The sequence below is a fragment of the Lampris incognitus genome, unplaced genomic scaffold, assembly GCF_029633865.1.
Source record: "Lampris incognitus isolate fLamInc1 unplaced genomic scaffold, fLamInc1.hap2 scaffold_179, whole genome shotgun sequence".
Taxonomy (NCBI): domain Eukaryota; kingdom Metazoa; phylum Chordata; class Actinopteri; order Lampriformes; family Lampridae; genus Lampris; species Lampris incognitus.
In genome coordinates this window covers 41,727-65,105 of record NW_026611138.1, presented here as the reverse complement: position 1 = coordinate 65,105, position 23,379 = coordinate 41,727, and the positions used below count along the sequence as shown (strand labels likewise).

The following is a 23,379-nucleotide window of genomic DNA, read 5'->3' as shown; positions in this document are numbered from 1 at the left end:
TATTGATTGGGTCTGAAAAGTACAGTGGCAGAATCCCTATTTCAACAATACTACCATTTGTGCTGACATACCTCTGTCTGCTGCTGCCATTTGAGTTGCGGAAACCATGTATGAATGAGGGAAAGAATCAGAGTTGCGAAATTTTAACCCAAAACATCTCCGACTAATGGAAATAAAAACACATATCAACCATGATAATCAAGCAATAAATCAGCCTTGATTAGTTCCATTTTATAATTCTTTTACCTACAAAGGTAATACAAACATTTGGAAGGTTGATCATAATTAAACTAGTGTCCATGACTTTAGTTTAACAGTAATGACACTTAAATGATTGTGATATGAATGACACTGGGGGCAACTGCTTTAACCATCCAAAACATATCACAAAGGGACCCCTCTCACAACAAATAAATCAAGATGTTTTTGTGCTTACAGACATGATATTCTGTGCTTTTGTTGCGAGGCTTCCTAGACCTGCATGTGAATGAAAGCAACTAATGAAAGAGCACAGTCAGTCTCCAAACAATTGATCACCTGACAGTTTTAGGCATTAAATATGTGTTCAACAGTATCGTCTATAAAAAAAAACATTATTGAAATTGCATTGGTCACTGCTGTTACATTCAACGCTAATGCTGTTACATTCAAGTGAAATATAGAGTCTGTTATCCAGTTACCTCCCGAGTTAATGCAGTAAATACTGTCTGACTTTTGACAGTTAACCAGAAGAAAGTGATGGTGGTAGGCAGTCAGAAGCACTGAATTTGTTCTTTCATGTTGCAAAGAGAGGGTACCTTGGAAAGTAAAATCCATTGATCACTGTCAATGTACTACTAAAATTTCAGATCATGATAACCTGGACGTCACTCTTGCAGGGGATATTGATCGTAGAAGAGTCACTGAAACTCTTGTCCGCCAACACTCGAGACAACACAGTACTTCACAGAAGCCAATATTTAGATGAGAAAAAAAATGCACAAGAAGACTTGTTTGTTGATAAATGTCAAATGGGAAATGTCCCAGGAGTAAGTGTCTTGGGGGGGGGATCTCTAGAAGAGGGGTGAGAGGTACTTTAAGAGGAAGAGGAGGGGGAGTCAGAGGGGTGAGTGGGCTTGCTGACACAAAGAGTGAGACAAACGTAGAAGTGGGGGGAGTCATTTGAAAGGTTGTGGTTTACAGAGAATGGAGCAAGGAAGGTTGGGGCAAGGGAAAGACCAGGGATTTAGCGCATTGTTGCGTCGAATAGCAAGAGGAGGGCGGTTAGGCTGATTAGAGTGAATTTAACATTACCTGACAGCTTCCCTGTACCACCCACAGCAGCCCTCTCATTGGGCAAGATAAGCAGGGTGGGCGGCTGGGTCAGACTAAACTCATGATCCACACGACCTTGATCCACTGGTGGTATGTGGGCCGTCACCATTTGCAGTTCAGCAGAGTCATGGAAAGGTTTTGGCGTTGTGGTGGTTGGACTCCAGGTGTGCTTGGACCACTGTGTAGTTGTCATCATGGTAGCAGTGGTGGGTTTTGTGCTTGAGAGGTCCGACTCTGGTGAGGAATCTGGAGTCACCACTGGGGAGATAGAAGATGGCTGTCTGCTATATTCAAGATCATCTAGAGACTCTTGCGGTGCATAGGTAGTGGACAGTAGAGCCCAGTCAGATGTTTGGGAATTGAAGGGGAACACTGTAATCTCCTCCTCTAGGGTGGGTGCAACAGTGGTAGATTCTTGCCCACTTCCTTCCTCATTGGTAGCAGTTGTAGGATCCACATGTAATATGTGAGATGACGTTTGATACTCTGTTGTGGAGGAATTGGTGGGCAGTTGGGAGCTGTTGGACAATTCTGGAGCTGCAGTGGTAGCTAAACTTGTTCCAAAATCCAGGAGCTCTTCAGATTTTACCTGTGGCTGCTGTGTTTCAACAGAGGAATACACCTTCTCCATAGAGGTTGTATCATCAAATTCCAAACTGGTGCTGCCTTCCTGCCTAGGGATGGACTCCCAGAGGGGGCCCGGTGTGGAGTATGCATCCCGGCCCAGTTCTTCAGAATGCTTTGGGCTAGCTGAGATGCTAGGATCTGGAAATCCAGTTTGTACCTCAAAAGGGATGGTGGTAGATACTACTGAAGGTGATGGCTGAGAGGTGAAATCAGATGTAGAGGATTCCGTTGGGGCTGGAGAACTGCCCATTCCAACACTGAGGTCACTCTCTGAAAAAACATCATAGGACATGATAAGACCAGAGAAGGTACAGTTGCTTACATTTTTGTGGTTTTTCATCTCTGAATGCTTAGAATTAGAAACTAAATTGCATACTGGTCCTACCTTGAGAAATATCTCCTGACCCCTCCAGCGAGAGCCACATTGAGGTTAGCTCCTTTTGGGGGAACAGTGTAGCTTGAGCTTGTTGGGTAACAAGTTCCTCAACTTCAGCTGGGGACTGAGTTGAGAGAGCTGTTTGGTTGGTTTCTTGCACTACTGACTCTTCCAGTTTCGACTGAAACAAGGAGTCAGGGGTCATAGGGGTGGTTTTAGTCATATTTTCCGTCTTACTCTGGTTGTTTTCTGCTTTACTGTAATTGGCTTCGGATCTGTCCCAATCCAGGTTGGTTTCAGGCATTGGTTGGTAGTGTCTGGAACCATCAGATAGCTGAGATTCATGCTCCTCAAGGTTTGTATCTGGCATTGGCTGGTAATGCCTATGGGGCTCATATGATGGCTCAGGGAACTCTGGGGTGTTTTCAAATTCAGGCTGGTGAAGGCTAATGTTCTCTACATGGGGAGAATCTGTCAAAACTTTAATAGGCAGTAATGGAGTTGAGTATAGGGTACTGTTGGTGTCTGTCTCATTAGTGGCACTCGGCAGTAATTCAGTAGGATGTTGGGAATCGTACTCCATTTCTATAAGAGATGACATTTCATCAAAAGGCTTAGGGAGGTCAGAGGAGGATGTGAAGTTGAAGGGAATATCAGTTGTGCTTGGCATAATTGTTGGGGGTGTTTCAACCAGGTCTTCCCTGATAGAGGGCCTTGGAAAAATGGGGAGAGATTCCAGTACACTCTGGGCCTCTCGTTCCACTTGCTCTGAGTTTTGACTCAGTTGGAGTTCTTCCACTGGCTCCATAAGAATGACTATGTCTTGTCCGATGTCTTCAGATTCTGTGGCCATGTAATCCATTGGAGAGTCAGTGGGGGAATTTTTATAATCTGTAAAGGAAAGATGAATTATTGCTTTCAAAATGTATAGTAGACAATTGTTTTGTCAAGATACCTAAATTGTTTTTACTTTGAGGTTATTATAGCACATCTGAGCATGGCATATTTGAGCGTTTATTTTGCCCACCTCAAATCATGTGTCTTAAAAGCATACAACCGTGAATTTATCTGATTATCCATGTTTTTTTCAAGTGAAAACACTAAAGCCTAACGAAATTATAATTTAGTCATGACAGAAATGTGGGGAAGCAAAGTTTTAATTTCAGTCATCATTGCCTCTAGTATTTTACTGAAATCTTGGCCATTGTAACTAACAGGTTGAATAATTTGGGTGGTGCAGAAGACTAATAGACTAGCATCCCAATGCTGAGGTTCATGGTTAGAACCACAGTGTTGCCTCTGGCTTGGCAGGGCATTGCTGGGAGCACAACTGGCAACACTCCTAAGTGGCAGGTATTCCACCCATCTAATCAGGGAGTTTTTAGACCTGGCATAATAGCTGACTGGCAAAATAGAAATTCAGCAGTACAGGAGGATCCCCAGCTCTGGAAATTGTAGTGATGTTTGATGCTCTAAATCCCAGAGATCCATTTGAAATGAAATGGAGTCGCCACTGCTTTTGTATGAGCACCTTCTCCACCACCCCACAAGTAAATCAAGGTTGAATCTAAGTTTTAGCTACTAATATTGTAGTATTTGTTGGTAAAGGTCTTCTGCAGGGTTGGTGTGCCACATATGCTTGTTAGCCGCAATCTACTACTACTACTACTACTACTACTTTCGGCTGCTCCTGCTAGGGGTAATAATTTTGTTTTTTCTTCAAAGTCCAATCAGCTGCCCTCTTCCACAGTTGGCTGCTATAGTAAAGATGTAAAACACTATGTCATTTTTTTTGGGGGGGGGGGAATTTTCCCTCTTTTTCTCCCCAATTATATCTGGCCAATTACCCCACTCTTCCGAGCCACCCTGGTCACTGCCCCACCCCCTCCTCTGATCCGGGGAGGGCTGCAGACTACCACATGCCTCCTCCGATACATGTGGAGTCGCCAGCCGCTTCTTTTCACCTGACAGTGAGGAGTTTTGCCAGGGGGACGTGGCACGTTGGAGGATCACACTATTCCCCACAGCCCCCCCCCCCGAACAGGTGCCCCGACCGACCAGAGGAGGCGCTAGTGCAGTGACCAGGACACATACCCACATCCGGCTTCCCACCTGCAGACACAGCCAATTGTGTCTGTAGGGACGCCTGACTAAGCCGGAGGTAACACGGGGATTCGAACCACAGCATAACAGAATCCTGCTAACAGGATCCCCTCACTGTACGGGTCAAGGATTCAGCTTTTTCCTTTAATTTGTCACCGATGTCTATACGAAAAGCCTTGGAAATCCAAAAGGTAGACCTTTGAAGCAGTAAACGTCGTGAAGGCTGGATGGTTCTAGAAAGCCTGTTTGGTTGCTGAAGCGGTACAGAGTTTTCACTCCAGCCTGAGGTCCTCCACAGCGCTCCCTTGGGGTGACAATGGGGTAGCGCACACTGCCGTCAGATAACCAGCCAGGGCTGCACCGGTCCAGTCCCTCACTCCACGCCAAGTGCAGTTGACCTGTCGTCGCAAGCCGTGCGCCTGCAGACTTGCAGTATGACCGTGCTTCGTCCAATGACAACTGCTGTGGGATAGGGTCATGGAACACCTCCCCTACAAACACAAAGAATTTCCTGTGTGGTATTTGTTTCACGTCTCACGTCATTAAAATGCCTTTGGATTAAAAAAGGATAATGGAGGTAGTTTGATGACAGCCATGACAGACTGTGCATATTGAAACAACATCACAGTCAATAAAATTCAAAAGGCATTTAAACTGTGTCTCCTCTTGCCATGTGAAATTGCCCTGTGCCTACCAAGGGGAAATGACATGCTCACAAATCATCTGAATTCGCAAAGAGAGACAAACTTTCTCTGATTTTCTTTTTTTTTTTTTCTGGCATAAGAAAGGGATTAGTGGACTTTGCCATGAGTAAGAAGGCGCTGCAACTCTTACCGTCAATTTTCCCCACATAGCAGTACACATCAAACAGGTCCTCCGAATCCATTGTCCCGTAGTTCCTGACTCCCGGTCGGCTATCCATGTCTCCAAAGCAACCTTGGCGGGGCACCTGGATTGGGTACCTGTAGAAGTGGTGCGAAGGTATGGAAATAATGACGGTTTAGGCTGGGGAGGGGAGGTCCAATGCCGTTTCACTGTATAAAACCTGAACTTTCAGCCAGAATACATCCCTCGAGAGAAGTGTCTGTAAGTGCTCCGACGTTCCCCTGAATGCATTCAGCTGACCCAGGTTGTCGACATTGTTTTGAGGGTGCCCAAACGTTTGTGTACAACCCCTCCACTTCTAGTGGCAAATCTGATGATAGGAGAATGTTTATCTGCTGATCATATTTGGGGACAAATTGATATGGCCGATGACGCCGATCAAAGTTGATAGCGTATACCGTCCCGTTCAAATTTAGAGTAGAACAGAACGAAGAAATAAAAAATCTGAATAAATAATTTAAAAAAATAACCCCCCCCCCTTTTACCTCATATTCTTGAAACTGTCTCCTCCCCATCCCAGCTCCTATCCACACATACATATACCCCAGGGAATGCCCCAAGACTTCTGACTCATTTTAATAGTTGTTTATCACAAGGTTAAGGCCACAATCTTGGCTCAGGTAGCTTCCGTTAAAAAAAGAAGAAGAAGCATATATTGTAAAAACTGCTGAGATACCTGACGGACTGATCTGCAAGCCAGCCAGCGTCACATTGCTCATAGCCGTCGTAATAGGCCGCAAGCAGCTGGTGGGGAGTGGCAATGTGTGCTTCGATGTCCTCGCAGGCCTTCCGGGCGCTGTCGAAGGAAAATGCATACCGGCCCGAGGCGTCTCTGTAGTGGAAGACAACACCTACACCCAACAGGTGTGCACACACACACACACACACACAGTTTCATACAGACAGACTTAAAACTTCTGTATTCCTAGTATACAAGGTAATATACAATAAGCAAGTAGCATTTAATAAGAATGACGTGATTAGGCAAGGCTATACTAAATAATAGCAAAACATTTTCAGAAACTTCCCCCTGGCTTGTTTTCCAGTCCCCCAATAAAGCATACTAATATCAGTCACCAGCCATTGTCTGCAGCCTGTGAGTAGCGACTATTTGGATGGAAATACGGTGTTTTATTATCGCCTGTTTGGTTGCCAGTCTCACATACTATTGGACCTATCAGCCCATTTGATTTATTGATTTATTTTGTGCAGTTATGACTGTGGCGAAGAACCTGTCGTGGTCGCGGTGTTCTCGCTACCGCCGCTCCCTCTCTCTCATTCGCCCGGTCGAAGTTAAGCATGCGCATGCGCCACTCGCATCCACGGCTGATCGGGCAGCGACAGTGGGAAAAGGTGCCCGGGTACGAGTCTCGACGGTAAACGAGAAATCGATCGTATTTGGCAAGTCAGCAAACCATTCACGGATGATCTGAGCGCAGGAGAACTGGAGGGGCCGCTGGATGAACCGAAAAATAGTGAAACCTTTCTTTGTGGAAGGTGCAATTTCACATGAGACTCGGTCGCATTTGTGCAAAGATCCACCAAGGAAGCTAAGCATCCACAGACCTACAGCCAAAACGTGTTTATTAGCTAGATTTTTTTAGCTTGAGCGCATCACACTAACCCCCCCCCCATATTCCACTGGTTTTTCTGCCCATGTGTGTGTCTGTCTGCTGCTAATCTCCCATACTACTGGGCCTGTCAGCCTAATCAGTGTTGTGGACAGTTATGACTGTTATGATCAAGGACCTCTCATGCTTGCAGTGATCCAAACCTTTGAAAAACCTGTTATATACCGCAATTGAGTGCCAACTCCTCAGCTGGTTTTTCATCCAAAGTCCAAGCACCGGAGAAGGGGAGATACACGGGAAGTGCCTCCGTATTTCCCCTTCTTCGGGTAGGCCAAAGAAAGGGGTGGTTTGTCGCCAAGTCCGAGCACCGGAGAAAGGCAGATATGCCCGGTGGGGGTCTGCACTCTACTGAATGTGCCCTCTTCTAGTGTTAATACTGGTTTTTGTACCCTCGTGTTCAGAATGTGAAATGCCACACTGACTGTGGCCTATGGGAAAATTAAAAGTGCTAGGATAGAATGCCGACTCGTTTTCAGCTCCAATAAATCAGCCACATAAAAGAAAAGAGTGGTTGAGTTGAGTGTCATCAGCGCACCGATGCCCTCAGCGCTACTATGCTGATGACACTCAACGCTTCATAGGTTCTGTGTGAAGATGAAACCACAGGCCTGATCCAGTCATCCAGACAGACATCTGGCCAAACACACAACATTCTTTGGCAGAAAGCTCACTTCCCATCTGGACAAATGTAACTCCATCACGCAAAGGCTTCCTGTGTACCATCCTTCAGCACCTCCATCTTAACCAGATTGCTGCAGCAGTCCCTCCCCCCTCCCCCGGATTATCCCCCGCCTTTCCTCCCCAATTGCATCTGGCCAATTACCCCACTCTTCCGAGCCACCCTGGTCGCTGCCCCACCCCCTCTGCCGATCCGGGGAGGGCTGCAGACTACCACATGCCTCCTCCCATACGTGTGGAGTCGCCAGCCGCTTCTTTTCACCTGAAAGTGAGGAGTTTCACCAGGGACACGTAGCACGTGGGAGGATCAAACTGTCCCCCCCCCCCCCCCAGTTCCCCTTCCCCCCCCGAACAGGTGCCCCGACCCACCAGAGGAGGCGCTATTGCAGCGACCAGGACACATCCCCACCCCAGACACGGCCAGTTGTGTCTGTAGGGATGCCCGACCAAGCCGGAGGTAACACGGGGATTTGAACCAGCGACGCCCGTGTTGGTAGGCAACGGAATAGACCGCCACGCCACCCGGACGCCCGCTGAAGCCGTCTTTGTCGCTCACCTTACCTAGCCCTTCTAGGCTCCGTTCACATCACGCACTACTTCCCCGTCTCTCTCCATTCACCCACTCACATCTGGGAGTCGGCTGTGTACACAGCAGCATTCTTTTACTTTTGGTCACCGAGCAGTTTGGGTTTGAAGGCATTTCTCAAGAACAGTTCAACAGAGTTGCCTCTGAAAATGTGTGAACAAATCCAGAAGACAACCTCACGCATATAATCTTCCTTTTTTTGAATCTTTCGGCATCGCACATCATGAGCGCCCATGATTGCAGCCTGTTCATTGTAAAAGGCAAAACCTGTTTTTAAATTATAGCTCTCAGTTTACGATACTGCTTTAAAATGTTAATGTCATTTCACATCCCGAATAATGAGCCAGGGCTTTAAACTGTGTTATTTCCCAAATACCTAACCACCTCACTGTATGCCATTCATTAAAGCTCATATACTCTTAGATCCGGGAAATGGACTTTCCCGTAAGATTGTAGATACGACCGACGGACAACCCACAAACGATGCAAAGTTCCGAAGCTTGCAACTACGTAATGCTGCTTACCTTTGACCTTGAGCTCTACGAGGTCGCTGGCATCCTCCAGGCCCTGCTGCACCTCGCAGCGGTAGTGGCCCGAGTCGCTGGCGCGCAACATTCCCAGCCGCAGTGACAAGTCCTCGGAGGAGGACGTGTAGTTGAACAGGACGGCCCTCTCCCGGTAGGACTCGCTGATTTTTACCCTTTCGCCCAGCACCACCAGGATCTCCGTCTCCACCCCGTTGGACACCACGCTCCACTTCACCCGGGGCAATAAGGGGGGAAGGGTGGAGGCTGATGTCGGGGACAGGGACACCAGGCAGGGGATGACGACGGAGCCGCCCAGTGAGGCAGAGAGGGACTTTGGGTGGAGCATGCTCACCTGGAGCTTCTGGGTGTCATCTGAAATGGGGAATGGTGAGACGGCCTGAGTAAACGTGCTTTATTGTCCAAATGTATAGAGGAAAGTGATCTATAAGTATGTATTTTCTAGAACTTATGACACAATAATCTGCACAAAAAAGAAAGGTCGACGTACCTTGAGTGTATGGGTTTTGGGTAGGGAGGGCCAAAGTGAGATGGCACACTGCGAAGAGTAGTGGAAGAAGTTGGACGTATCTGCGGAGATAAAGACGAGACAGAAAGAATACAGATGTAATGAAACATGTCAAAGACGGGGACTCACAAAGCATTTTTAAAGCAAGTAGGGGGGAGATGGTGCTGGCAACTCTCGCCAACGAGGAGGCCTGCTCCACCCCCGTCTGCCGATCCGGAGAGGGCTGCAGACTACCACATGCCTCCTCCGATACATGTGGAGTCGCCAGCTGCTTCTTCTCACCTGGCAGTAATGAGTTTCGCCAGGGAGCTGTAGCGCGTGGGAGGATCACGCTATTCCCTCCAGCCCCCCACCCCCACCCCCACCCCCAACAGACGCCCTGACCTAACAGAGGAGGCGCTAGTGCGGCGACCAGGACACATACCCACATCCGGCTCCCCACCCGCAGACACGGCCGATTGTCTGTAGGGACGCCCGACCAAGCCGGAGGTAACACGGGGATTCGAACCGACGATCCCCGTGTTGGTAGGCGACGGGGTAGACCGCTACGCCACCCGGACGCCCTGTGTTTTCCCTGACAAAAACATTTAGCCTTTAGTGGGTGCAGTTATTTCTGGTGCTCTTAAGTTATTTACTGAACTCTTTGGAAAGGTGGAGCAGCCAGTCAGCACGCTCTGTTGGGTTTACGAGAGTGATTCATTTGGGATTTTAAAGGTCAGCACGCACACAGTGGCACAGGTTATGTAGCGGCCCCGTTGCAGCGTTTGCAGTTTATGCTAACGCCACCTTACCATGCACCTGTTTCGGTTCTGCTCCTTTACTGCCGGTGGGTGTTCGGAGGGCTTTTGTTCTCCGTCATAGCAAGTCTGTGTGTATGGAATATGCGGCTAGGTGGGGAGAAAGTCTCTTCAGTCAGAACAATAACCGCATTGTGACGTTCCCTTCTCCGAGTAGCTGTTTATTATAAGTGTCTGGCATCCTTTCCACCCACAGCAGGACCACCTGACAGAGTCAGCCCAAACTGCCAAGCCTGACTGTGCTGCGAGTCTGAGGCCAAAGGAGTCCCGCGTTATTCCGTTCCATGTCTGGATTCTCCGCAGAGGGGCTTGTTGCCCCTAAATGCGACTACATGTGCACCGAATATATCAGCACGGATGGCCAAGGAGCAAAGTCGTGAGGCCGAAGAAGAGAGCCGTGGTCCAACAGACCGATGGAGCCTTCAAAGGAAAAGGACGGCAGGATATAAAATCCTGAGCACAAATAGACAGGAATGACTCAGAGGAGGAAAATGGGTCACGAAACGCAGACAAAAAAAAAAAAAAAATCCAAGCGATGCGATCTTAGGATAAGGGTGGGGACACGTAAAAGACAACATGTGAAAGGAGCATGGGAATGTAAATTCACTCGTATCTAAGCTGAGTTACGGATGCGTTTATAGAAAACCTGAGAACGTGTCCCCGCTGAGTTTGGGCATCGAAAGCGTTTTCTTTTGGAAATCACAACTTTGCCACGGTTCTGGTTCAGCACAAAATCCGTGTGTCAAAAGCATTAGCGCACGGGGCCCTCGAGACGGCGAAAAACCCTACTGCAAAACCCAAGACGTGGAAAGAGGCGACTTCACTGGGCCGCAGAGAAGAGCTGGGAGAACAGGCGTCTGACCACAAGCCATTCATCACCTCCGTAAGCTAATGACACGTCTCCTCAGGCTCGAGGCGTCCTGCCAGCACTCCGTCACCAGTCTGGCCCTGTTATTAACCCAGCAGGCATGGCAGGACGCTAACGCTGACCTCACCCGACCTACCCAAAAATCAGCCGTCGTGAGGCTGGATATGTTCATTCGTCATTACAGTGCAGTGTTGTGGGCTTTTAAGAGTTCAAGGCCTGTTAAGAATCAAGCCCCGTTAGGACTCAGAAGCACAACTGCATGTCCCCCCCCCCCCCCGTCATGCCGGTGATACATATATCATACTTAATTTGATCAATTACACCACCTTAGGTAGCAGTCTGTTTTTGGGGCCTTGCAAAAATGCATTTCCTATTCGATTCCCACGCTACACACACACACACACACACGTTGATTTTTGTACGGTTCAGCCTTCCTGATCCGTGGCCCCGGATTGGTTTCATCCACTGAATGAACTTCTATTATAACGCGGAGATGCTGCCGATGAAAGAGAGGGGACGGGTTGGGGAAGGATTTTCAATCCCTCAAACGCCGGCGGGGCAGCTTAGGAGAGCGTGAGCATGAGCGTATATACATCATGTAACACATCGTCATACTCGGTTGGTGCTGCTACACACGGTATATTTTAACAGCTTTGGCTCGTCGACACATCGCTTTCCTCTGTAAAGAGGTCAAGGAACCGTTGAGGAAGAGGTCCCAGATCCTTTGACTGTTGAGGCAACAAAAAAAAAGAGAGAAGAAAAAACCCTCCTAAATCATCTCTTCACTGGCACCAAAAGAAATGAGGCTCAGAACAAATTAGTAGCGAAGCACAGAAGAGATAGTGTGTGTCTGTGTGTGTGTCTGTGTCTGTGTGTGTGTGTGTGCGAGGACGAAAGAGAGAGATCCTCTGCGTCAGCAGGTTTGGTTTGGCTGTTTTAGGTTTTGTTTTTTCTGAGTGCCAAAAAAAGTTCCAAAAAGGATCCATGATATGCAGCAGCGCCGAATCCGCCAACCAGTTTTTCTTCTGCAGTCTGATATAACCAGAGCCTCCCGGACCTGGACCCGGACCCCTGTCAGTCAGCCATCTACAGTCTGCATCAGTCAGCACAGCTGTAAGCTCGGCCTCTCGCAATACAGAACCCCTCAAAGAAAGAGGCAGTTAGTCACGGAAAATGCCTTCTTTGGTTCGTAAAGTACAACATTTTTGTATCTAGATTGTCGAGCAGATAAGGCCCCCCCTCCCCCCTCCTCCTCCCCCCCCAACCAGCTGCTGAAACCCATGTTTGTGCGCAAGCCAGACACCAGAATAAACGTCACGTCTCTGCAAAACCACGGATACGTTCTAATCTCGATGTATTTCCGAACCAAAAAAAAATACATTTCATTTGCCTGGGTCCAGACCTTTGAACTGATTCTTTTGGTCTGGCCATCGCGGCGCGAAACGAGCTTTTTCTCGGTTGAAAAGGCGATTATCCAATGAGCGCCGCGGGGGGGGGGGCGGGGCGGGGTTATGATTAGCCAATCAGCACCGCGGGCGGGACTAACGCCGTCTTCCCGATGTCGCCCGACGTCATAGTTTGTCGCTACTCCGCTCCGCTCTCGAAATCTCCGGCAAAACCGGTATGTTGTCATGGCTACGCATCGGCGTCGACTTAAGATGACGTCAGAGTCAGGCGGATACTGCGTTGGTCTTTAGTGATTGGTCGGGGAAAATCCGATCCCCCCCTCCCCCGCGGAATAGGGCGGAGTGGAAGGCAACGTCAAACTGAAGATGGAAATGGAGTGCAACGACTGGATAAGGCTGTCCGATATCAGGCAAACCTTTCGTATCCACATTCCGACTTACAGCCAGGGCTGGTGGGGCCTGCGCTCGCGTCACATGACTGTCAAGTGTCTGCCAAAACAAAGAAAGTGGCTGTGGGAAGCGCAATACTTTTAGATAGTTTCTGCATCAAAATGCGGTTTGATAACATTTCTAGTGAGCAATGTGCGTTTTCATAACCATCGTTCAGTGAATGCATATGATCCTTGGTTTGTTAGTTATTGTGAAGATTCTTTCGGGTAACCCAACAGTTCCGGCCTCCTCCTCGTCCGTTCATTTCTGATAATGGACACCGTGTCGGGCGTTATCTCCTGCTTATTGCAACCCTGTTGAGCATCCAGGGCATTACTACAGGTACGGGCCCCGAATTGCTTGGGTTAGGGTTAGGTCTGAAAAGACAGATTTTGCATTTCACCAGGAAAATAAGCTTCAGTGTAGGCCAAAATGACTAGTTTGGTTTTAAATTAGTCAAAAATGACCACCTGAAGTGAGGTTTGTCACTATTTCCACAAAAACAGGCAACCCCCCCCCAAAAAACTGCAGACCTTTCATTTCATGTGTTGGATCTCCAAAAGGCTCTCTGAAAGTAAGCCCGGGTCAAGGCTGTGTCGGTGGAATGTGAAAATTAAAACTCCGTAGAACTAAAGCAAATACGTTGTTGGAAAGGTCTCGGCCTCTACATTAACATTATGTTAGAGTCCAGTGTTTCTCAACCCAGTCCTCAAGGACCCCCTATCCTGCAGATTTTCATTGTAACCCTGCATAGGTGGCCCTGCTTGTACTTACTCGACCAATCATCTCACAGCACTTAATTATGCAAGGTGTGCAACGTCTGACAAAATTCATTGCTGATTGGTTGAATAACTACAAACAGGTACACCTATTCAGGGTTGCAAAGAAAATATGCAGGATAGGGGTTCCTTGAGGACAGGGTTGAGAAACACTGTGTTAGACCGAAGATTGTAAATGGCTCCTGCTTTGAAATATGAACCTCTAAACCTTGACCTCAGTGCATGTTGGAAGGCTTGCCATTCAGTAACAGAAGGACCACTGACATGGGGCAAACTGTCGCACAGCCCTCTCGAGCCCAGCTACGCGACTATAACCAAGGCGGGGGCGCTGTCAAATATGCTCAGAAGTAAATTTTAACCATTTAACAATCAGATATTTAAAATGTGATCACATACATTTATTTCCCATCCCCTTAAAACCCTCCAGCATGCTCTCAAGTCAGTATTTACAACTTCCAATTCTAGGAAATAAACTAATATCTACAGAATTTATCCAATATTTACGGCAGCCGAAATATAAAGTACACCGAATTTAGATGGTTTATTTGGGGGGGGTGGAAGCATACAAATGTTGATTTATTTGGGATAGTTTAGCAAGCATTGTAGATACGCGTTTTGGGGTTTGGCTGCATTGCGTTCCGCCAATTTCCTATCGACACCTGAAAGAATATTCGTAATAACTAGCAGTTTATGAAAATAAAATGCTCGTTACATTTGTCGCTTAAAACTGCTATCGAAACGCATGTTAATGCCGAAACTATCTTAGGATATTGCCTTTTTCCCACTGACAATGAAAGGGATGTCAGCCTTTTCCCTTTTCTTTTCGCAGACAGAAAATGGACAGCTCCACCAGCGAGCTGAAACGCTGATATGAAACCTGCTTTTTGCTTCAGAAACCTGCTTTTTGCTTCAGAAACGTTGAGACTTCAACCCATCCGGTGGTTTGCAGCAATGCAAAACGGCAGCGTCTCGTCCTGGCGACTGGCTCGGTGTGCCCCTGTTGGTTTAGCATCAGACCACATCAGAGCTATTCTTTCTCGTCCGTCCTCTTTTCTGCCCTTCTCTCTACTTTTCCTGTCGAAACGAAGAGGGGGGAAAAAATAAATAAATAAAAGCCAGTGGTCTTGCTGGTTCCCTTCAGAAGGGAAGAAAAATTAGGTCATTTTCCTTTCTTCTTTCGAGAACTGGAAAAAGTATTTGTTAACAGACATCCGAGTGGGCCGGGGGAGAGACTGGGACGGCGGTCGTCCTGGCCGGAGCCAAGAGGTAACTTGGTGAGCTGAAGAGGCCTGTCAGGCCTTAACCGACCCCCTCCTTTATATCTGTATATCTAATACACCATTCTTAAGAGTGGGCGCAAACACAGCGCGCTAAGTTGTGTGATATTAAATGGCCTTGTTCGGAGGTAGAATAAATGTTATCTGTTTCTCCGCCAGCTGGACGAGCTCCACGGACTGGTATGACTATTAGTATTCTCGAGAAGAAAGAGTCTCACAAAAGGCCAGCAGTGGGCAAGGAGGACAGCTGCACACTGGGCTTTCACTTTGTACCGACTCCCTTACAAAAACCCTCGGGGAAAATTAAAGGACAGGGCACTGGCACACTTGCTTGCTTCTTCTCTTTTCTTTTGCTCTTTCTTTCCAAGGATGGAGAAGGAAGTTGAAAACCACTGTGGGCCGTTTAGAGAGCAGGCTTTGTAGAAAAGGAGTGGCCACATTAAGAGACAGTCCAGAAATGTTTCAAATGGTATAATTGTTGCGAAAGTATGTACAACCAACGGTTTGTGTTCGGCCCGAAAGCCGCCAGATTGATGACGGCGGACAAAAAAAATCCCGGTTGGTGCTAGTTATCTGGTGCCTTCTTTAACCCACATTTTCAGGGAGGTCTTTGGCCCCGCAGTCATCATGCCCACGGCATTTCTGCACTTTTTAATCAAAATAAAGAGTGGAGACGAGTCGAGCTACGATCGGCGCCACCCGAAGCATTAGCAGGTCTAGAAACTGCAGTCCGTGCATTGTGCACGTACATGCCAAATCCAATTTCCCCCTCGTGCAGAAACAGAACGGCTGGCAAAAAGAGAAGGACTAATTACATGTTAGCCATGAATGGAGCCGAGGTGTGAAACGAGTTATGACAGTGAAAAACCACTTTAATGTCAGCACTCTTAGTTGACAACCTCACTAATAAGATGTCTTTTTCCCCCCCAATATGACAGTCTGCAATAGAGACTTGCATACACCTACACACGGGTGTCTGATTTGACCTTTGGTGCCAAGGTCAAATCAGACACACCATTTCCTCACGCAGTGACCAGGAAAATTACTCTTGGTTCCCAGTTTAGCCAGGTCAGGCTTACTGTGACAGGACCTCAAGATTGATTTGCGCTTAAAGGAGTGCTGAGCTGAAACAAGCTTTGGCACTGCCTCCCGTGTTAGCATTTCATCCACAAGGACCAGCCAGAGACTTGCTGTGGTTTCTACAGAGGTAATTGTGTTTTTTATGGGGTAAACGTATTAAAAGCAGCACCAGGTGACATTTTTGCCTTAACACGACATCATTAAGTTGACTTTTGTTGAATAGTTTGATGGCTTTATCAAAGAATGACACGATCGCAGTTCAGATCAATTCCCTAGGAGCCTTCGCTATGCGTCTCGTCTGCCAACGGGCGCAAAACCTCTCAGGAAACATAGGGATTGCTTTACAGCACACGCACGTACAAGTAGAGCAATTTTACTTAACCTCGTCTGTGAGCATAGCTCCTCTTCTTCGGTGACGGCAGATTTTGAGCTATGGCTTATCTAAATACATGCATGCATTCTGCTGCTATGCTGTGAAGAAATAAAAATTGCCCCTTGTCTGTCTTTGCAACAGTGGACGTAAAAGCCGCTGCCTGGTGTTACTTTAAATCTGCACTGGTTTAACTTTTTATTTTAATCCACCATTACAATGACATTGCTGTTCCATCCGTCTGTCCCCCCCCCCTCTTCCCAGTCTTTACCGCTTTCCTTCCCAGTCATCTTCGCTTTAACATACCATGAACCTTCCAGGCCATCTCCAGATCACTTGGATATCAGTCTCGGTCAATACAGTACAACACATCTACTTCCATATCTTAATTTGATGTTGTCACACTTTACCAACCAAACACATTTCAGATTTGTGATATTGTTGATGGCCACGGATAACAGTGAATATCTTCTCATCTGTGACTTGTACAGAAAATACAGATGGGCTTTTAACCACAAATTAAGGGGATCATATAACTCCCCTTTCACCACATAACACAGGCTGCCAGTTTACTAGAAAATCATCTTTTTACTGTGTGATTGTTACTTCTCAGTTGCACAGTAATGAATGGCTTTGTGTGGTATGGCTGTGCTAACTCCCCATGTGCAGAGGTCCGATCTTAAACCTACGGATGAACATTGTCTGATTATTCCCGTTAAGATAAAATGTGAACAAATATCTGAAATGAAGGCCTATAAACTGTGGAATAACTTGGCCTGAACAACACACTGTATTGTTTTAGAACACAGCAGATCACTGTTCAATGGATGTGCACTTGTAATTTCTCACATTTCTCATCCAGTGATTGTAATGTCATTTTACGAGTTCTGTATATTTCTGATTGTGTCTTAAGCAGCCTTTTTGACGTTTTCTCTCTCTCTCGTTGTGCTGTAGTTATTGTTGGTATCGTAATTGTGGTTCTTACAGTAAGGGGTAATGCCCTTCGAGGTGCCATACTCAAGAATTATTGGACAAATGGCCCCATCGTCCCTTTATTCCAGATTATGGACACCTCGAAGGGCATTATCCTGTTTATACCATGGTCACTTGCCAAAGAAACAAAATCAAGACCTTTAATCTATATTTTCATTCGTTTTCTAATCAAAATCTGAAGTTTTTCACAAGCCATAACTCAGTTTCCCTGGTAAGGGCTTGACCAATACCTGGAACAACCATTGCCATCCCATAAGGTTCTCATGCAAAGGAAACGTTCACTACTCCAGTAAATGGGACAAACCTCAGATACGACTTGGCAACGGAAGATATGTCTAGTTCGCTGAGCTCATCTCATCTCTTATCTCTTCTCTCTTCTCTCTCTCTATCAGTAGAAAGCTAACGTTATGCTAGCAAGATCCAAAGTCAGTAACATCGCGTACGGTTGGCAAACACTTACCATAATTGGTTATATTTATCAACAATACTAGCTAGCTGTCCAGCCATGTCATTGTCCCTCAGATACGACTTGGCAACGGAAGATATGTCTAGTTCGCTGAGCTCATCTCATCTCATCTCATCTCTTCTCTCTCTCTGTCAGCTATGAGTAGAAAGCTAACGTTATGCTAGCAAGATCCAAAGTCAGTAACATCGTGTACGGTTGGCAAACACTTACCATAATTGGTTATATTTAACAACAATACTAGCTAGCTGTCCAGCCATGTCATTGTCCCTTAGATACGACTTGGCAACGGAAGATATGTCTAGTTCGCTGAGCTCATCTCATCTCTTCTCTCTCTCTATCAGCTATGAGCAGAAAGCTAACGTTATGCTAGCAAGATCTAAAGTCAGTAACATCGCGTACGGTTGGCAAACACTTACCATAATTGGTTATATTTAACATCAATACTAGCTAGCTATCCAGCCATGTCATTGTCCCAAATCAATATTGTAGCGAATTCGGAGGATAACGCATCCACAGGAACTGCCGCGGCCGGGAAGCGAACCCGTATCGCCCGCACCGCAGGCGACATCGCTAACCGCTCGACTAACGGGTCAGAGCCGCTGGCCAGCGTGTCTTCTTATCCACGCACGTTACACGATCAAGATTTTCACGAACAAATAAGCCATGTGTCGTTACTGTCGGCCGCAGCCTGAAGTAGCGAGTTGAATGGGGTGGGATGGGGGGGGTCGTGCTTTTTCACAGGCTTGTCAAACAACTTCGTTTTAAATGATACCCTCTAATTAGATGCGAGCTTGTTGGCGCGTTGCAGTAAATTGTAAACGGAGGCTTCGACCGCGTCCCTGTTACTATGGTTACTCGGTTGGAACTACCTAGCAGGTGTCCATTACCAGGAATTAACGGACACCCTGCGGCCAATCAGAATCGAGTATTCGCCCTGCCCACGTTATGACGTGCCGATGCGTCACGACGCCGATACGAATACCATTGCTACCGTAATACCGTAATACCGCCGCAACCGCTGTTCTTGCCGTCCATACAGCGGTTCGTCTGACAAGAAGTGCGTGTCTGTAGCCTGGCACTGTTCCGCTTGTGGTTGCATCGCAATAAACAGAACCAAGCAGTTTTTAACCCGGTCCGGTCTGCTCTCCGATGAAAGAGCAGACTATCTAAGAGCAGACTATCTAGCCCATTAAAACAAAACACAATTTATCCTTAAACATCTCCTCCTCCACGCCATTGAGTCAGTCCCATTCCCTCTATCTCCCCATTAAGGATGGAGTCCCTGAGGTGAGCCGTGGGAAATGAACGGAGGAGACAAAGTGTAGAAGGCACTCAAACTAAAACGTCACCTCCTCTTCGCTCCTGCAGGGCATGAAGAAAAAACCCCCTCCACGAAACCATGAAGATGAAACTCCGTGGAATCCCTGGACAAAGCAACGCGCAATCGGGCGACATGGAAGACGATGGCACACGAGATAATGGGCCTATACAAATAACATAGACTTGACTTGACAAGCCACTTTTCTGAAGGAGGGGGGGGGTTGACACAAAGTCAAGTCAATTTTATTTGAATAGCCCAATATCACTTTTTGAAGGGGGGGGGGTTGACACAAAGTCAAGTCAATTTTACTTGAACAGCCCAATATCACTTTTTGAGGGGGGGGGGGGTGACACAAAGTCAAGTCAATTTTACTTGTATAGCCCAATATCACTTTTTGAAGGAGGAGGGGGGGGTGACACAAAGTCAAGTCAATTTTACTTGAACAGCCCAATATCACTTTCTGAAGGGGGTGGTGGGGGGGTTGTCACAAAGGGCACCCATGCGCCTGTTTGCCCGCAGTATAGCTGTGCTGGCCTGCAGGAGCTTTCTTTCTTTAACCTCTTCTAACTCGTCGCCCAGTCCAGGTAGCCGCCAGTAGAGCGGCACCACCTTCGCGGCGTTACCGTGGGCGCGCAGCCGAACCCCGGTTCCCAGACCAAAGCGAACCCAGACTCTCTCCCTCAGCACGAAACCGTCTCATACAACACAGGCGGCGAAAGCGGCGTTTTTGCCGCGGAGCGCAACATGAGACGGCAGTCGGTCAAGTGTAATGGCCTTAAGTGCGACAGCCTGGTTCATGTTTGGACCAGATATTCTCAGGACACACGTTTTCTCGACCCATGTCCAAGAACAGCTGAACTATATAGTTTACAGAGAAACGCCTTGGGGGGTGGGGGGGGGAAACGTATTGACTGTTTCAATTGATGAGGTGCGCTCCTTCCAATCGCCCTAGAAGTGACAAATGAACAACGTGACGGAAAAGTCGTTACTTCAGAAGTGACATTTTGCAGCTGCAACACGAATCTCAGAAAACACACGCGCCAGCCTCGCGCTGTCGTCACGTTATCGGAAAAGTAAAGGTGACACAGTATTAAAACGCCGCCCACAGACCGACACAATTAAAAAAAAAAAAAAGAAAGGTGCGTTGCCCTACCGGGTTCCTCCCGAAACCATTTCAGCTGGCGGACAGGACCTCTGCGGGCTCGACTGGAGAGAATAACGTCCGCTGCGCTCCTGCTCGCTGCAGTCTGCAGTGCGTACGGGACACTGCGTCGTTCACCTCCCGGTGCTCCTGGCGGAGGTGCAGGGGGGGGAGACGCTTGGTCGCAGGTCAGGTGGAACTCAGCAGCGCCTTGGTCCAACCAACTCCGAGGGATGAGGAGCAAAGAGGGAGTCGGGAGAAAGCGACGCCAAATATGAAATACTGAACTGCCCACTTTCCTCTCTCTCCTCTCTCCCCCCCCCCTCCCCCGCTTCCACCCCAACAATCGGGACGACGGGGCAGGCGCATGTGTGCTCCGCCAAAAGGGAAACGGGGAGGGGAGGGATGGCGTCTCAAACAGCCCCCTGTCATTACGGCAGGCGTTAGATAAGTCTGCATGTTTCGTTGCAGGGAGGCAAAATAAGAGAGAGAGGGAGGGGGGGGGAACGAGGGGGGGATGCACAAATCCGAAGTGAAGGAGCCTGAGTGCATCTGCCCATGCATGGGGTCAGTGCGGTGCAGTAACAGCGCAGCGCAGCGTCTCGGGGCAGGTACGGTGGCTGATGCTGTTGCGTGTGATGTTGCGTGTGATGTTGCGTGTGATGTTGCGTGTGATGCGCAGCCGCTGGGTCCCGGACATCGGGAGCGGAGGAAGTAGCGATAGTTTCCAAAAAAAAGCGACTCGTCTTTGTTGTGTCGTCGCTTTCTCGTGCTCGTATCACAGTCACCGTTTCTGCTACGCCTCCCTTCAAACGACGACCAGTGTGCAGCATTCTGGCGAACAGGATCAAGCCCCGTCTGAGACCGAGAAGCGTAGTTCACCCCCCCCCCTTCTGCCAGTGGCGTGCACGTCCTGCTCAGTGGTTTACAGTGCGGTATAGGAAACATCCTGCATTGTGGCGTTAAGCTCTTTGTTTGGGACCCGGAATCTAACGACTGAAAGAGTCCCCAAAGTGCATTCACCGGATTCATAAGTTGCTGCATCAATCTGGAGAAAAGTACCAAAAAGAACTTTGGGTTGAGGGGGGGGGCACAAGAAACTGTATTGCAGCCGAGGGGTACCCTCGAGAATCCCACAGCTCGTGTTCAGGATCATAACGTGTATCGCGAGATTTCAAAAAGAGCTGGGAAATAGAAGTACAAGGCTCTTCTTGTGCTGTTAATAAGGATTTTACAAGTGCTGTCATCTTGTAAAACTAGTCAGGTCGGGTGTGAGTGGTGACCGGTGGTTACTGGAGCCTAACACAGCACTAGCACAACTCTCTATAGCTCTGCAACTACTGATGATCTAAGTAGGAGTTGGCCTATATGAGTACCTCCCGTCGGTGGGAAGGAGAGTACAGTGCAGACTTCTTTCAGGGAGTAACCTGCAAGCTATGGCAGACCTTTGCAGGCATCTTCTGCCAACGATAAGTGGATTCTGACGGCTGAACACAACTGAACCAATGTTCATGCAACAAGTAATTGTTTTCAAACTTGCCTCGTCCACACCAAGCCAGTCATTAAAGGTGCAGTGGGTAACTTTTTGTGTGTTTTATTTGGTAAAAATGCCATAATACCCTTTCAGCTATCAGTAATGTAAGTGGTCTGAGAATAATTCGGGATCTCGGCGTTGTCCCCTGCCTCTGCATTCAAGGAATCTGAAAACGCTCCCGCTCCCGTGAGCTTTGACCAATCAGGGCCTCTCTCCGCCCTGATAGGTTGAGGGGCTGTCCCTACTTCTTGTCAATCATGTTGCCGTCTGAGTTTCCCGAGCGTTCGCCGAGACATCCATAACAATGGCGGACAACGGAGCCCAGGCAGCGTTGGAATCGACTCCTAGTGCATTTCCAGTTCCTCCGTTGCCAACAACTCAATATTCAAGCAAGTACAAGTAAAAATACCCGAAGTTGTTTTTACTTTGAGTTTTGTTTGGGGGAAGGGCTGCCCGAGGAAGGGCGGGGCTGCAGAAGGAGCAGGAGGGGGAGGGGCTGTGCTCAAAATCTCTCGAAATGGCTCTCGCGTTCTTTACTCCACAGTTACCAACTGCAGCTTTCATGTTGCACAAATTTCCCGAGAGCCCTTCTACTCGACGGTATAACTTGCAGTCTGTTCTGATCTATATATACCAAGTGAACAGTTCTTGTAATAACTGATGGAAGTAATAAAGTGGCACAATGGATGCACATAGATGCAAGCTGCACGATGCTGCACATGGTAACAAGATGGTGCACCTCTGTGGCACCTGTACCTTCCATGGGCAGCTTGAACGACGCTTTGAATTGGCCATCCTTTGCCTACAGATGGATATGGTAGCGATGGTATGATGACGGAAACCTGAGGAATTTGACACCTGTTGACTAGCATTAGCATCAAGGTGGACGACCCCGATGGCCTAGAGAAGGCTACACAATGCACAATGTGGCACAATGGAGGCACATAGATGCAAGCTGCACGATGCTGCGCATGGTAACAAGATGGTGCACCTCTGGGGCACCTGTACCTTCCATGGGCAGCTTGAACGACGCTTTGAATTGGCCATCCTTTGCCTACAGATGGATATGGTAGCGATGGTATGATGACGGAAACCTGAGGAATTTGACACCTGTTGACTAGCATTAGCATCAAGGTGGGCGACCCCGATGGCCTAGAGAAGGCTACACAATGCACAATGGTCACAGATGTGTTTTGATAAACGTGCTGATCCGGTTAACATGAAATTGACTCTCCCATATGGGTAATAATAAAGTTTATGTTATCTTACGGATTCACAACCAGGCTGCCCTGACTGGCTGTGTGCAAGACTTCCTCTCTCTGGCGTCAATGAGTGAGAAAAGAAAATGACCTTTCAGTGAAAGAGTCCGCGATGATGTTCCTCTGACAGCTTCAGAAGATTAACTGAGTTTCTATCGCTTGTTTTTAAGCCTCTGGAGGATCCGGCTCCCAGTTACTTTATCAGACCTCCAATGCCCTGACTGGACCCCAGTGCTCCTTAGGTCATCTGATTGAGACCTTTGAGATGTTCGGTGGTCTCGGCTCAAACTTACGTAAGATCGAGGATTTGAGGTTGTAGCCTGCGGACTGGCGAACAACCTAACAGTCCTCTGCGTTTTATCAGACCATCGACACTAAAAAAACACCTCAGAACTACATATTTGAC

General features: G+C 47.8%; 1 protein-coding gene across 1 annotated transcript in view; it reads right to left on the bottom strand.

Moving 5' to 3' along the window:
• The window catches only part of LOC130132827 (brevican core protein-like), a 29,804-nt gene extending 9,420 nt beyond the window's left edge, over window positions 1-20,384 (bottom strand). The window contains exons 1-8 of the mRNA XM_056301850.1: window positions 20,193-20,384; window positions 9,236-9,315; window positions 8,725-9,099; window positions 5,982-6,156; window positions 5,255-5,382; window positions 4,618-4,911; window positions 2,327-3,208; window positions 1,294-2,211 (exon numbers count right to left, since the gene is read on the bottom strand). Of these exons, the coding sequence (XP_056157825.1) occupies window positions 1,294-2,211; window positions 2,327-3,208; window positions 4,618-4,911; window positions 5,255-5,382; window positions 5,982-6,156; window positions 8,725-9,099; window positions 9,236-9,315; window positions 20,193-20,212 (2,872 nt within the window). The 5' untranslated portion in view covers window positions 20,213-20,384. The remainder of the gene's footprint in view (window positions 1-1,293; window positions 2,212-2,326; window positions 3,209-4,617; window positions 4,912-5,254; window positions 5,383-5,981; window positions 6,157-8,724; window positions 9,100-9,235; window positions 9,316-20,192) is intronic.
• Between the last annotated feature and the right edge of the window lie 2,995 nt (window positions 20,385-23,379).